The 16,372-nt window shown below is 31.5% G+C and overlaps 2 protein-coding genes across 2 annotated transcripts in view; one reads left to right on the top strand and one right to left on the bottom strand.

Annotated features, from left to right (window-relative positions):
• Positions 1-431: 431 nt before the first annotated feature.
• Positions 432-1,220, top strand: LOC140435795 (uncharacterized). The gene has a single exon (XM_072524512.1). It carries the CDS (start codon positions 432-434, stop codon positions 1,218-1,220), a length of 789 nt encoding a protein of 262 aa, XP_072380613.1.
• Positions 1,221-6,050: 4,830 nt separating this feature from the next.
• Positions 6,051-16,372, bottom strand: part of LOC140436815 (SAP domain-containing ribonucleoprotein-like) — a 34,762-nt gene continuing 24,440 nt past the window's right edge. The window contains exon 5 of the mRNA XM_072525940.1: positions 6,051-8,346. Within this exon, the coding sequence (XP_072382041.1) occupies positions 8,140-8,346 (207 nt within the window). The 3' untranslated portion in view covers positions 6,051-8,139. The remainder of the gene's footprint in view (positions 8,347-16,372) is intronic.

Raw genomic sequence — 16,372 nt, 5'->3', positions numbered from 1 at the left:
GCACTTACCTACTCGCACCTTACATCTAGTTACTCTATCATCTACGCGAAGATCGGTACGAGCCAGGTGAATTTCTCTTTTGCAGGCATCGCATTGTAGCGCAGTTCGTTCACGATCTTCGATCGCTTTCGAACAATTTGCGCAGGTTTGATTACTTGGCATGGTGGGAGTGAATAAATGTAAATCAAATGTAAATACCTCTGACCTTGCAATACGATGAATTTAATAACAAGTGGATCTGGATACAATTTTCTGGAGCCAAATTCACCAAACAGACTGGATAACACTTTAACTTATGTGCACTACTTAAATTCAACTTCAGACAGTTTACTACCGCTAAATTCCAAAACTACACGGACTATCAAAACTACATGTGTATGTGTACATGCCCTACATGTGTATGTTCTCCTACATCACTTATCAGTTCTGAAATGTGGTTTCATGGTCCATCATGGCTAGCTAAACCAGAAACTCATTGGCCTAATAGAACATTCGAACCTTCTGAACTCCCTGTGCTTCGACCAGTATCAGCCCTTATCGCAAGAGTTCACATGAAATTGGACATCATCACTAAAATATCCTCATTTGTAAAACTACAACGCATTATCGCTTATGTATTACGCTTTATAAATAATTATAAATGTTTTCCTAAACGAAGGAGCTTCGACAACCTTTCTTGTGAGGAAATAGATAATGCTTTAAAATATATAATACGACTAGTACAAAATGAAACATTTTATAACGATTTGACACACCTTAAAAAACATGGTAACGTTGACTCTAAAAGTAAACTACTTACCCTCAATCCGTTTATCGATAAGGAAAACATACTCCGCGTTGGTGGAAAACTGCAAAACATACTCCGCGTTGGTGGAAGACTGCATAATTCTGATTTTTGTTGCAATAAAAAACATCCCATTGTCCTTGATTCTAAACACCACTTTACTACTATTCTTATACGAAATGAGCATCTTCGCGATCTTCTGAAAATCGTTTGCGATTGTATTATCTGTTGTAGGGTAGCTCCTAAATTAGAAACCTATCTTATGGGTAATTTCCCCTTGTCACGTCTTGTTCCCTTTAGGCCATTCTACAACTCTGGACTTTATTATGCAGGATCTTTTTTGCTAAAGGATGGACACACCCGAAATTATAAAACTATCAAAGGTTACATGGCTTTATTCATCTGTTTAGCAACTAAGGCCATATATGAGTCGTGAGCAGCTTGACCATGGAAAGCTTTCTAGCAACGCTCAGACGCTTTATTTGTCGACGCGGAAAATACGCTTCCATCCTTTTGGACAATGGTAGTACCTTCGTTGGCGCAGAAAATGAGCTTGTCAAATTTTTTGACACCTCTAGTTCAACTATTTAGGACAATTTAACTACCGGAGGTATCAATTGGCAGTTTATTCCGCCACGATCACCTCACTTTGGAGGAGTTTGGGAGGCGGGAGTAAAATCTGTCAAATTTCACCTAAAGCGTGTCATTGGCACTCTACCTAGGAGTAGGATTGGATCCTACCTTCTAGCTTTTCTTTTCAAGCATACTCCTCTCGGCTATCCATCTATCGCATAGAGTATGTGAGACAGTGTCCGATATTTTATAACACTCGTACAAGCAATTGTCACTTTCGGCCTTTTCGCATATTCTTTAAAAAAATTGCATATTTGCGACAATTTTGTGCATATATATTTACATATTTGCTCTATTTTCTGTTGCATATATTCCGGTCTCTTAAATTATATTAAAAACTATCCAAAAAGGATATAATATTGCTATCAAACAAAATGAACAAACTGGGGGAAATGGTTAGTAACTTACAAATGGTAACGCAGAAAGTATGGTTAAAAATAAACATATCAAAAACAAAAGTAATGGAAAAGTTTCCCAAAAATGGCGAGCGGGCACTATTTTGTAATATAATTTTAAATGGGAACATGTGACAAGTAATACATTATTTGAGAACACTTGTATCAGCTGGTATGTTTCTACATTTTTTTGCGATTCTTTCATACGGTTTAAGATAGTGACCGTTGATGCGTGAAAGTTATCTTAAATTAACTTTAATGCTCCCGTTAAAAAAACTCTTTCTTATAGTCGGTTCGCTATTCCCAGTCCAAACGGTCTAGTGAAATTAGTAATTATTTTTTTGCGAAGTTGGTTACTTTTTGACAGACTAGAAGTGGCTGGAAATTTCTATACAACCAAACACTTGTACTCACAGCCAATATTAATAGTAAACAAACTAAATAGTAAATAAAATGAAACTTTACGAATTACCGACAATCAATGTTTATTTATTTGCACCATATAATAAATAGTTATGTTAAATTATACCGACTGAAATATATTTTTTAAATATATACTACCCAAAATTTTATGGGTTTGGTATACACTTCCACTATTTATAATAATTCTTCTTTTTTCAATGAAAGAAGCCTGTAATAAAAGTTTATTTAACGATGTTATTTAAGCTGTTAATACTGTGAGCTAGGAACTTTTGTGTTTCCAGCTATAAATCTGTCAAAATATGCCCGAGTTGAGAGAATGGACCTTATTTCTAGAAATATAATAAGTGATACAACAGCTTATAAATCGTCATAAATCGTATTTATAAAGTGTCATATATTATCATTTAAGAAACATGTCGATGTCATATTTTTGACACGTGTCACTAAAAATTACATAAAAAAAAATAAAGATATTTGTTTATTTATATAGTTAAGTAACCAGTTGAGAAGAAGCAAATGCTGAGAAATGATGATGTCTATTATTGTGTTCCTTTTATCTTCTTATTCTTGGTTTTTCTTATTATTATTTTGTTACTTTATCTTACGATTAGTAAGGTTTTGTCAATATTTCTCATTTTTTAGTTCTAATACAATTTTTTTGTGATAACTATCTTATTTTAAATCTCTTGATCATCTTCCACGCACGCTCTAAGTAGAAAGATTTTTATTGCGATAATAATTTAAAAAAATTAATTTTTTATTGCGTTTCTTTAATTATTGCAAAATAAGATATTATAGGCCATGCCATTTGGTTTATTATGCGATAATAGAAAACAATAAATAACTATTCGATACAATAAAATCCGGGTTTCATAGTAGTGGCAACAAACAAAAGTGCCCTAGTTTAGTTTCAATTTTATTATGTAACAAGAATAAACATCGATGTTATCAGAGTTTATTTATTTTCTCACTTATACGACCGCGAAGAAACTGAAAGAAAACTGACAGGCCACACAAGAGGTATTGTTCACCATATCGCTGTTCATTTAATTAAATTCTGTTACTATAGTTATGCAACACAAACTACGACTGCTGTCTTTTAATAGTTTAGTTAGAATATTTCTTCCTTTAGCACTTGCATACGTTATTAAATTTTCTTTTCTGGTAAGATCATAGTTTCCAGATTTAATGTATTTCCATTTTAATTAATTGAATGTATTTTTTACTTTCATTGAGATTAAAAACTAAACATTGTATATGTTACTGTGAAAGTCCGAAATTCATATGTGTCTACATTCAGCGGTGAATATCGATACATACCAAATGCCCTTGTGAAAGACCGAACAGTTATAAATTTTGTGATAGTTTCGGAGTATCACCGGTGTATCTCGAGAAACGCAAATGAGTTTCGGCGAATGTCAGAATTAGAAAGATTGTTTGATATACTTTTCGAAACTCATATAAGAACAGGCTATGGAGGAAAAACACGAATGCTTAAAGAATTGTAAGTTATATAAATACATGAATAGTGAATGCTTAAAGAATTATAAGTTAAATACATATACTTATGAAGTTTTAATGTTATATTTAAATTTGTGTAAACAGTGTCAAATGAAACATAGTGCTGTGAAAAAAGTGTGTGCGTGTGTGGGTGTGTGTGTGTGCGTACGTGTGCGTGTGTGTGTGTGCGTGTGTGGGTGTGTGTGCGCGTGTGTGGGTGTGTGTTGCATTTGTAATATGTATTGTGTATGATTGAAGACGATGTGTCACAGCGCTCCTTAATCCGCTATTGTTGGTATATTCTTGTTGTTGACTTCTTGATTTAGTATTGGCATCCAAAACCTGCTACATTGTGTTGATGGGTTTGCTACACATTGAAAGAAACAAAGATAGAAAAGAGGAAAGTCAAAGAAGCAGCTCTCATTCTACTTAATAAAGAAAAATATGTAGCATATAATAAATTTTAAAAAACAACCTATCAACAACTTGTTGGTTATACATTTTCCCAGAATTTTTAAAATAATCTTTTTTTGAAATCGATTTCCTGAGTGGAAATCAAAACGTCAAATGTTTTGGTTACAAATGTAATTTTGATTAAAATAAATCAAGGCTTAATACAGTTTTTTTGTTTTTAGTGTGTTCGAGCATTTTATTTGAATGACACCCGCTTTCAAGACGGAGAGCATGTTTGGACCCTTTCTCTCCGATTTTATGCACCACGTGGGTGCATAGCGCAGCACACATGGTTAAATGGTTTGCGACCGTAAAGTACAAAGAACAATGGGTATCAGTTGTAAGGACAGATATATCATAAACTGTTAAACGTGAACACGTATTTTAAAATTGCCTACCTATTTTTCTTTTCAGTAAGAAAAAATATTAACAAATTCACTTCTTCTTCCTCTTTATAAGCAATTCTGCTTGTTCATTGGCGGATGAATACCTCTATGTAAGGTTGTCACTCCATCTTTTGCGCGGTCGGTCGATACTTCTTCTGCCGATTGATGACTTATCTCATAGATAAAGAATATATATTACTGAAACTTATCTCTTGATATTTTGACGACACGGGTCTCCTCCATTCTGCTTATGTGGTTATTCCATTCTTTTTTTCTATTTTGTATCCATTCGTTGATACACTGTACATTACATTTTCTTCTGTCTTCACTTCTCTTTCGATCTCTCAGCGTATTTCTTGTAATTCTTCTCAGTACTCTTATCTCTACCGTTTCTAGTAGCCTTTGCGTTGTGGCTGTGTCGGGTATTTCGGGTTGTTTCTGAGGCATATTATGTCATTAATGGTCTTACACTGCTTTATAAATTCTTGATTTCATCTCAATGTTGATGTGTCTGTTTCGCCATATAGTGTTATTAAGACATCCTACCAGTCTATTTGCTTTTTGTACTTGATCTCTCACTTATTTGTCCAGGTCTCCACAACTAGACAGTGTAATTCCCAGGTAGGTAAAAAAAATGATGACTGGGAACGCTTTTCGAAAAAAATTGAACATGATTTTTACGGTCTGCAAAAGGTCAAAAGGCCTTTTGCAGACAAAAAATAAGAGGTCAAAAAACGGAGGAACTAATAGAATCAAAACACGTAGAAAAGGATACGTGGATTGACTACCTAAAAAAGCTATATGCAGAGGAAGAACAAACGACGCTAGAACCAGAAACACCAAAAATTGCCACAAATTAAGAACTTAATATAAATGTACAGAAAGTTCGGAAAATACTTGAAAATCTGAAGAACGGAAAAGCAGCAGGTAAAGACGGGATACCAAACGAGTTCTGAAATATTGTGGAGCAGCAATGACTGAGCAATGAGATAAAAACAGCCAGAAAACTACAGAGGTATAAACTTGTTAAATACTACGCTAAAACTTACAGCTAAAATTTTACAAGTGCTAATAAATCAGAGGATAAATTTAGCAGATGAACAACAGGGTTTTCGTAGTGGAAGATCGTGTACAGATGCAATATTCGTTATAAAGCAAATTACTGAGAAATCCTAGACTATAATAGACCAGCATTTATGTGTCTAATTGACCTAAAGAAAGCGTTTAACAGAGTAAGACTCAAAGATATAATCCGTCTTTTGTATAATATAAAAATTCACTTCTGTTCATTAAAATTAATAATTAATCGACAGTCTCTCTTTGTCAACCATTTTCCATCCACTCCTGATTGTAGGTCTCTCCCAATTGCTTCCACCTTTCTCTGTCTTGCGCCAATCTAATCTGCTGTTTGCCTTCATCGACAGTATCTGTCGATAATAAGTTGGAAAAGAATATATTTTAAAATAAAAAAAAATGTTTAAAAAACATAATTTTATTACAAATGAATAACAACATACATATTATTCTTTGAATTATATAAGATAAAAAAAGGTCAAAGTCATAGAAAAATGTTTTTTCAGAATTCACTAATATTAATTTGTTGAAAATTAATAAAAAAAAAACAATTTTTATACAAAATGAAAGACAACAAATTTCATATGCATCCTAGGTATTTTTTTATTTTTAGGATAAATTTTATGATTAGCATACTCGTGTGTAAAATATAATAATCATGTCGTCACACATAACAAAATATAGCGGAAATACATTTCCAAACAATCTTCTAATACCATCTAAAACCTTATACAACATATTTCGCTTCAACCAACTAAAAGATATTCATTTGAAAAGGTCGTTTGACCTTGTACCTTTCCACACTGCTACCTGAATCACGTTACGGTTAGAAATCGGTATAGATATTCAACCATCCACTTTGTTTTATTGGTATTAAGTTAAACTTAAAAAGACAAGAAAAAAAAAGATATAATAAACCTTTAAATATAACAAAATAACAATAGTTTCCTACATAGTTAAGAGATATGTACACTCGATAAAGCAATTGCAAAAAAATGTATTTCGAAAAAAAAAAAATAGCATTCTGAATAACACACTTTGGAGCCAAAATATTTCAAAGCACTAAACTGAGTAGGAGCACTCATCTCTGAGCTACCTACGCCGCTAAGTAGTTCCGGACTACCTTAAACCAAATACACATGTAGAAATCTACACTATGCCCAGCCACACAAAAACTGATCCATCACACGGTTAGATTTATGATGCGGCTACAGCACTCTCCGATCTGAGGTGAACACCATTGTATCCAGAGGATGAATGATTATACTCTTGGCACAGTATAGGGGCACTGACGTTTCTGATAGAAGTTCGTAGGAATAAAACGAAGATAAAAGAGAAAAGAGAGAGGAAGAGTCACAAATGAGTGCCACTGCTGAGTGGACAAATAAAAATATAATGGAAACGAGCTGCGGGGCGATCCTTCGTATAATAGTTATTATAACATATAGAATAAGCCAATTGAAGCCACTAAAAGAGAAATCAGAAAGGTTTCTTAAGGATTTCTGAAGTAGATCGACAGGAAGATAGAGACAAGAAAGATATATAAAGAGCATATAAGGGAACTCATTGTAGTCAAACATACCACAATAGAAATTTGGAAACTTTAAGAATAAATGGATAATTTGGAAACTTCAAGAATAACGAAAAATATGACGATCAAGAAAAGACTAGGAAGAGGAGATCATGAGAGGAGACATGGAAGAGGATCTATCAATGTACAGAAACTAGTAGCGATTGGGTGTAGGACTGGGATATATTTTCTGTTATAGTTTAAAAGGCATAATCTCACCATGAATATATGTATTGTACCAGTGTGTCAGTATTTTCTTAGAACTAATGCTACTACATAAAAAAGGAAATAAAATAAAAAATTTAAAAAAAGAACGCATATATATGCATATACGTATGTCCGTTCTAATGATCAGGGTGAAACTGCATTTTTACTTCTGTAATCACTATACCATTCGGAAGTTTACAGCTTTTAAAGTCATAATTACTTTTCAAACCGATAATACAACCACATAAATCGATACTATATAATATCGAAGGTCCCGACTAGATTTTCTATGTCTTATTCCACTTTGAAGACCACACTCTCTATCCTAAGTTACCTTTAACTTTAACCATCTTTGATCTGCTGATCCCAAATTAAATAGGTCCAAGAATTCATCCTTGGACCAAGATGAATCTATGTATCGCGCATCAAAGTTATCGCACAGATATATGTACAGATAAAAAGACAGACAATGATACGATTTCAAGAACGACCTGTCGGGACTTTAATAAAAAAATAAAGTCAAAATATTAGAATAAAATAAATGTAACATAAATATTTTACGAATATTTACATTTCATTAGAAGTTGACATGGAAATATTGCATCCTATCATTTTAGATTTTAGAACATTTTTAATTTGTAAATACTAGTGAATTCTTCAATGAGTGTTATCTAAACCTAATTTATTACAAAGCAATATAACAAAATAAAAAAATTATTTTACTGGTTCTTTAAACCGTTCTAAACGAAGTTTCGCCTTTTCACTGTCGGACACACCATTGGAAGATTTTCCCTCTGTGTCGGAACCAAACCGTTGCTTCCTTTTTTCTAATTTTTCCTTATTTTCTAAATTTGACATCGCAGACGATACAGACACTCCAAATCTTGCTGCTCTTTGTTTTAGAACATCTAATTTGGTATTCTAGAAAAAAAAAAGGTATAATCAAATTATTTTCAAAAAGATTTTCTTACAAAATATATTTATTCTGATGCCACAGTGCGTAAAAAAATCGGAAAAATCTCTCTACAAAAAAAATGAAAAGATAAGATTCGGATTATAGGGTATTGACTGATGATATTGCAGCTTTGAAATGGATGGACGGAAATGGATGGGTGAAAAGTGTATTGTTTCTTGACAATTATATTAATCTTTTAATTAACGTAACGATCAAAAGAAGAAAGAAAGACAGATTAGTACAAGAAGAGTAGAAGATGTTGTTTGTCCCTTTATATCTACTCTGTTTAACAAACGCATAGGAATGTTTGACATGTTACTCAGTTTATAGAATATATAGAAAATCCCAGTGGCATTGTATTTTCCGGTATTTTCTAGATGCTTGGATTGTAAATGCATGCGTTTTATTTTATTTTATTTATTTTATTTTATTTCGAGAAACAATTACAAATTGCAAAGATGCCATTAAAAATGTTTCGTCTTTAAGTTTTGTTTTTTAATAAATTTGTAATATTACTTTATTATGATAGTTTTCCTATTAGACTAATAGTAATTAATTTTTGACAAATATTTTATTTCATTCCTTTATTTTTTGAATAAAATACGCTGATCATGACGTATATGCGCGTTTTTTTTATATAAAAGTAAAGCTAATTGTTTTCTTAATACGATGATATAAGGTTGCATGAGAAAAAACGGTCGAAAATTAGGGTTGCCAGCTGTCAAAAACGCATGGTATCAAAGATAAAGTAAAATAGAGTTAGGGCGCAACGACCCTGGTTTGACAATTGATAATATGTATATTATTATCTATCGACGCATGCTTTAAAAACTCACAAACTGACACTTCAAACCAGTAGCGTTGGGCGAATTATGAATGTTCTTTTGGAAAACACTTGTTTAAAATGTCTGAAACACTCAAAATAAACTTTAAATTGCACGAGCAAAGATTTTAGTTGAATTTTAAAATATAATCAGACTACAAATACAAATATATCAGACAGCTTCTGTGGGTAGAATTGCCTAACCAATTGCTGCCATTGCGGAGGTGCAACATTTGGTTGTTGATAGAATGGTTTTGGATGGATGCTTGATAAGTTGAACTTTGCGGTCGATATTCTTGGTAATTTTCGTTTCTTTCTGATGTGGGTTGAGTTATCTGATTTTTTTAAAGATATCGTACATTGTTTTCTTCTTGTACACATTGTATTGCCGTTGCTAAACTTCTTGGTCTCATTGTCCTAATAAAGGAACCCATTGGTTGTCGTATCCCTGGTAGGAATGTTGTGAGAGCATATAAGCGGAAAAATTTTTGTTTGCTTTTTTTTATCCCAGCATTTTACAGTATGCAGTTCTATGTAGTTATTAATACAGCTTAAAAGTCCCATTATTTTTTGGTAAAAATGCATTATAGATTTCGTTGAGTCTTGTCTGAAATTTACTAGGTCCCTTGTAAGCGAATTTTCATCTCTCTGATCTCCAAAATTTTGAATTAATGCATTTTTTATTTCATCCCAAATTTCACATTCATATACAGATATACTTATTTTGCTCTACCTGTTAATTTACTTATAATGCCATGAAGCAAAAATTAATTTTGTATACTATAGCTGCATTAGGTCTATCATAATAATGGTTGTGAAGTATTGTCAAAACTGTAATAAATTCATGTAGTAGGTTTTTACCCAGATATTTAGTGGCTCAAAACATGTACACCTAGACACTGATGATGGAATATGGATTCCGAAAACGTTTTGTTGTTTTAATATAACCCGATTGGGTTTTTTAACATATACCTTTTATAAAGGATTTTAATAATTTTTTTTTCAAAAACTAGTCTTTTTTAGTCAAAAAAAAAAATAAGATTTAAATAAGGCTACTGAGGCCATAGAGGACACTAAACGCATTCTTCAAAATAAAAGATCAAATGCTGAATCTGTTTTTGGCAAACTTTAATATAAAGTAAATAAAATAGCTGAACAAACAAACCTGTCGTCAAAACCAACCTGCTAACTCTTGCGACGAATATTTCCGAAGATCTATTTATTTACCCCTTTTAGACAATATCTAATTGATTTAGAAGAACGACTTTCACCGAAAGTTATGAATCTATTGAAACTTCGAGTTGTTTTACCTAAAACTGATAACACACCAAAAGATAAAGTTGCATCATAAAAAATTGTTGACACCTTTCAGGATATTATTGGACCATCTACTACATATTCCACAGTAGCTGCACTGCCAGTCAGTCCAGCAACAGCAGAGCGTAGTTTTTTTTACGCTTAAGCGTCTAAAGACTTGGTTTAGAAATAGAACTTCGGAGGAAAGGTTAACTGGTTTAGCACTTATCAATGTGCATCCTGAAATTTCTCTAGATGTTGATGCAACCATAGAGCAATTTTCTAAATCGGATAGGCGAAAGGAATACATTTTATTTACCACTTGTTGCCGGCTGTTGCTGACACTTCATGAGAAAAATTTCAATACTGAGTAAAAAATATTTCACTCACTTGTAGCCTAATATGCCTAATTATAGAAATATCTATTCTTAAATTATATTATGTTTTTTGTTGAATAAATTAATTTAAATAAAATGCTTTTTACGCTTCTTAAGGTTCTTTCTTCATTACGGAAGGGTGACTATAACTACAGCAAATTGCTCTTTATCTTGAGCTGTTCTTAGTATCGAATGTGTGTCCATGCCTGTCCAGTCTCTTACATTCTTTAGCCAGGAGCATTTTCTTCTTCCTGGACGTCTTTTTCCTTCTACTTTCCCTTCCATTATGAGTCTTATCTATGAGTATTAGAAAGTTATATTTTTCTCCTCTGTAAATATGCCCTAGATTAGATAACTCGTTTTTCTGTTTACAATATTTAGGAGTTCTCTCTCAGTCCTCATTCTTCTCAGCACCTCGTTGTTAGTCACGTGCTCTGTCCACAAAATCATCATCAGCCTCCTTCGAAAAACACACATTTCAAAGGCTTTTTGGCAAATTGATATCGGATATCAAACGATAAGATAGAGTTTCATAGGAATGTTTAATACATTCATTAATGTTTACACGTACATTGAGTCATTGCATTTAAATTACTTAACTTTGGTTTATACTTATATATCCTTGGTTTGTTCTTGATTTTGTAGCCATAGGATAAGTGGGATTAAATTAATTGTCTTTAAAATACCTAGTTTAAATAATTGACAGTCCTTGATTTTTCAGTATTTATATTTTAATAACTTTCCTTTGGTTTAATAGTCTTGTACACTTGATTTTACTGTCATAGGGTATGTGGCTTTTAAATTATTTTTTTTGGTTTAAGTTTAAGACCCCTTAATGTTGTACCCTTCTTTGTACCTGTAGGGTATTTGGATTTTAATAACTTCTCATTGGTTTAATATATCGCTTAATATATATATAGAAAAGAAATTTAATCTTTGCAGATAAGTTAAATAGTAAACTCTTAAATATTGGGGAAATGCAAGAAAGACTCTAATGAGTATCAATTGTTTCGCCGAACGTTTTCGCCAAAGAGAATTAATGTGGCTTCTTCAGGGCGGAAAGAGAATAAATTATAATTAGCTACCATATATTATCTATTAAAAACATTATTGATCTTACCGTAACTTAGAATTGTAGAGTTAGAAAGTTAAAAAACTTAGCTAGTAACAACATGGTGGTGTTTTTTGTTACTATGTGCAAAAAAAAAGTTTTTTTTAACGCAAACGTTTACAAGGTTAATCGAAAAACCCAATGTAACTACATTTAAAAGGAGGTAATTCTTTGAATTGTCGGCAATAACTAAATTTTTGATTGTTAGAAAGTTTAAATGTGAGGTTCTGTTTTACGAATATATATAAATATATATATATATATATATATATATATATATATATATATATATATATATATATTAATGTGATATTTAAAGTCTTGGTGCGCCAAGCAATAATTAGCTAATTAATTTTTTTTGATTAATTAAAATTATTTAAATGATATGATTATTACTCTATCACAATCTTTAATTCTTTTATCTCAGGGTTAAATTCGTGCTTCAATATCTATGCTATTACATGTGAAAGGTAGGGTCCAGAGAATACCGGAATAATAAAAAACACATATGATCTAACACTATATATTGAAATAAAAATAATGAAATAATTCACACTCAAAAGTTTTCAATAAACAAATCTCATATAAGCTTTCTCAAAATTTTGTTCTCCGTACGTGAACAATCAAAATTAATGGTATAAACAATATTAATTGAAATCTCAAAATCCCAAACTATTCTAACTCTCCTAATCAAAATATTTATATCCTTTCTAAATTACGTGTAAAAATTGTGTTATCAATAAAAGAAAAAAACAGCAGAAACAAAAATATCTCTCTCTGATGATGAATGGTCCAAATCCTTGTTCCTTGTAGACTATATTATCTCCTCTCAACCGCTCCCTATGTAATCAGCAATCTTACACAGATTGTTGCAAGTATATCGTCCTTAATGATCTCCTTCAAAAGCACAAATCATTCAAATTATGATAGCCTTTCTCCTCTCGATAAACTGAATCTCTCGTTGGCCCGAGTGAAAAATGACTCTTGGAATATCTTCTCTTTACGATAAACTGAATCTCTCGTTGGCCTGAACAGTGACTCTTGGAATATAAGTAGAGAAATATGACTTACAATATTTTGCTGCTTCAGCTTCTGTCAGATACACTAACTCCACAAAAACTCACTAACATTCAACACTACTGCTTGCTACATTTCAGGAACCGCCAGAGAACAATCACTGTTCGTCTTACAGACTTGGAAACCAACTGATTCTCCTTTCTCTCTCCTCAATCTCGCTAAACTTTTTCCTACATACTTATCCCACCTTTTTCAATCTCCGCCAATCAAAACTCGTCACAATTCCCCCATTTTTTCATTTCGATAACAAACAAATTTTTACCTATAATTATAAAATTTCCTAAAACTTATTTACAAATAATATTTTCTATAATTCTTAAAAACTAACAAAAACCTCTTTCTAAAATCTCTTCTATTTGTCTCTAATCACTGCATTAATGTATTTTGGAAAACCCGTTTCAATTGTCTTTGGATTTCACTTAAAATTATGCGGGTCACTCAAGTATAACAAAGAAATAATTTATGTATAGCTTACATTTTGTTTAGTACAGGTAATCCAAGAATTTAATAACTTTCCTTCTTTGAAATGTTTGTTGTTTATTATCTTACTTATCTGAATTATTTTAATGTTTTTGAACTTTGAAATATTTTTAAACAAACCAATATTTTTCTCGATTTTACATATCATAACAATATATATATATATATATATATATATATATATATATATATATATATATATATATATTCGTAAAACAGAACCTCACATTTAAACTTTCTAACAATCAAAAATTTAGTTATTGCCGACAATTCAAAGAATTACCTCCTTTTACATGTAGTTACATTGGGTTTTTCGATTAACCTTGTAAACGTTTGCGTTTTAAGTTCAAAGCTACCATACATTTCCAACGTAAAAAAAACTTTTTTTACGCGGTTTTTATCGCGGTTCTCAAAGAATTAGTTTGTAAGCACTTTTTGAAATTATCTGTTAATTAATCTGTTAATTATGATTATTATGAAACACACATATATATCTAATATAAACAATGTAAATTTAAAACACACTATCTTTAAATTGAAATTGTTATGACACTAATTAAATTATATAGACAATATAAATTTAAAACAAACTATCTTTAAATTGAAATTCTTATGACACTAATTAACTTGGTAACTAATATTAACAAAATTTGGTACCTTTCTGTCACTGAATGCCTAAATGAAACTGTTTTCCACAATAAAGATTTTAATCAGCACTCAATATCTTCGTTGTCAGCCTCGGTTATCTTTCTTTTGTAAACTTGCCTTGCCAAATACACCACAATGTTTTAATTATCACTTCCACCATTCTAGAATATTTTTCTTCTTAATAGTATTTATAAATCAGTAAAATATTGTTCTTTCTTCTTTTCTATTTATTCTTCTTTCTAATAATCTTTTTTTTTTCTTCCAATCACCATATATATATTATATAATTTTAATTTTCAATTAATACTCTCTCCATTCTCCAATCACAATATACATAACATAATTTTTAATCTTCAATTATATTCTCTTTATTCTGTTTCTTAATCTTCATCTAATATACTAAATCACTGATAACTGTGTATCTTGACTGAACTTACTATCTTACTATATTGAACATCTCACCAACTGACTGACTTTACTATATTGAAATTCTGACCGATTGACCTTTTGAATCCAAATCACATCATGTTTATATAATTTTTTCTGTTCATGAATGTTCTTGAAAAAATATATGTTCGAATGTTTCTATTTCATAGACATAACCATGTTCGCGAAAATTCTACTACGAACAAAGGTTAAATTCTTTCTATTGACGTCTTTCTAGATAATTCTTTTTATGCTATCTAGAAAACTACTATTATAACTAAAATTCTATCGAGAATTTTATGGAAATTTAGGCTTTTCAGATCAGAATACCAATTTATATATATATATATATATATATATATATATATATATATATATATATATATATATATATATATATATATATATATATATATATATATATATATATATATATATTGTTCACGCCTCTATCTAATTCAAGTTTATTGTATGCATTTTTACAATCCGGCAACATAGTGGCGTAGGGATATATATTGTGCTATATGTGAAGATAAGGCGAGTCCCTTAAGGCACCCCAAAGAAGACAGCACTCAAGTACGAGAAGGGATCGGTGATACAACATTAGAGCGAGCGGACATAATACTTAATAAGCGTTATATATATTGTATTGTGTAATTCAAAATAAATTCAGTTTTGTTTTCGCACGGAGTTTGATTATTAACCAGCGGCACAAGCAAAGTGCATATCAAGCAAATCCATGGTCTATTCGAGCCGAATCATCAAATTTTTGTGTTGAAACAGTGTAAATTCACCGAATTCCGAACTCATATTTGTGTCATCAAATTAGCGGGCGAAATAGTGCATTCATAGTGGCCCGAGCGCGTTATAGACTGTCGAACGTTGTTCTTAAGACAGTTACATAATTGGACAACTGTGGGTTTAAAATCTGTGAAGACCTGAGGCATATCCTTGGCGCCAGGAGGCTAGGGCTGTTAGAATAAACATACAATATTTTGGTGAGCATATCCATTTCACATTTCCTTTTATTTATCAGTCTTTGTACCTTTATTCTGCACATGTGATAATTCTGAGAACGTTAGGGTCGAATATCAAGCGATTTATAATCTGTTTCTGTTTACTGTATAATTCATTATAAAATTATGGAGAATTTAAAGCGAAAAAGGGGCGGTTTTAAATGCAAACTCACAATATTTTCGAAATTTATATTAGCGTTAAATGATAAAATAACTAAGGGTGAAACGATTTCAGATTTAGAAGTATTACAGGCTATTGAAATGGTAAATAATATAGAACATTTACAGGGCGAATTCGATGAGGTTCAAGGGCAAATAGAAAATACGGTTCAATTTGAATTATTAGAGGATGAATATACGGAACGCGAAGAATTCTATAACAAATATTATTCACAATTAGCGGTAGCGCGAAAAATCATTCGCGATAATCAACAAGTAGCTTGTAGAGAAAGCGATAAAGCAAGTGAGCGCTCTAAGAATTCATATACAGGGCATTGTATTGAGCTTAAACCTATCGAGTTACCAAAATTTGATGGTAATTATAATAATTGGTTAGATTTTGCAGATCTTTTTGAATCTTTAGTTAACAGAAATGAGTACTTAGACAATATAAGGCGTTTTCATTATTTACGAAGTTCATTACAGGGCGGTGCGGCGCAGGTCATACGAACATTAGAGTTTACCGCCGAAAACTATGCAGTTGCGTGGAAATTAATTAGGGAAAGGTACGATAATAAG

Source organism: Diabrotica undecimpunctata, chromosome 3, assembly GCF_040954645.1.
Source record: "Diabrotica undecimpunctata isolate CICGRU chromosome 3, icDiaUnde3, whole genome shotgun sequence".
In the NCBI taxonomy this organism is placed as follows: domain Eukaryota; kingdom Metazoa; phylum Arthropoda; class Insecta; order Coleoptera; family Chrysomelidae; genus Diabrotica; species Diabrotica undecimpunctata.
This window is presented reverse-complemented; position numbering and strand designations above follow the sequence as displayed.

Bases quoted from the DNA above. Each gene is read 5' to 3' on its own strand.
- LOC140435795 (XM_072524512.1), top strand. From the start codon at position 432: ATGTGGTTTCATGGTCCATCATGGCTAGCTAAACCAGAAACTCATTGG.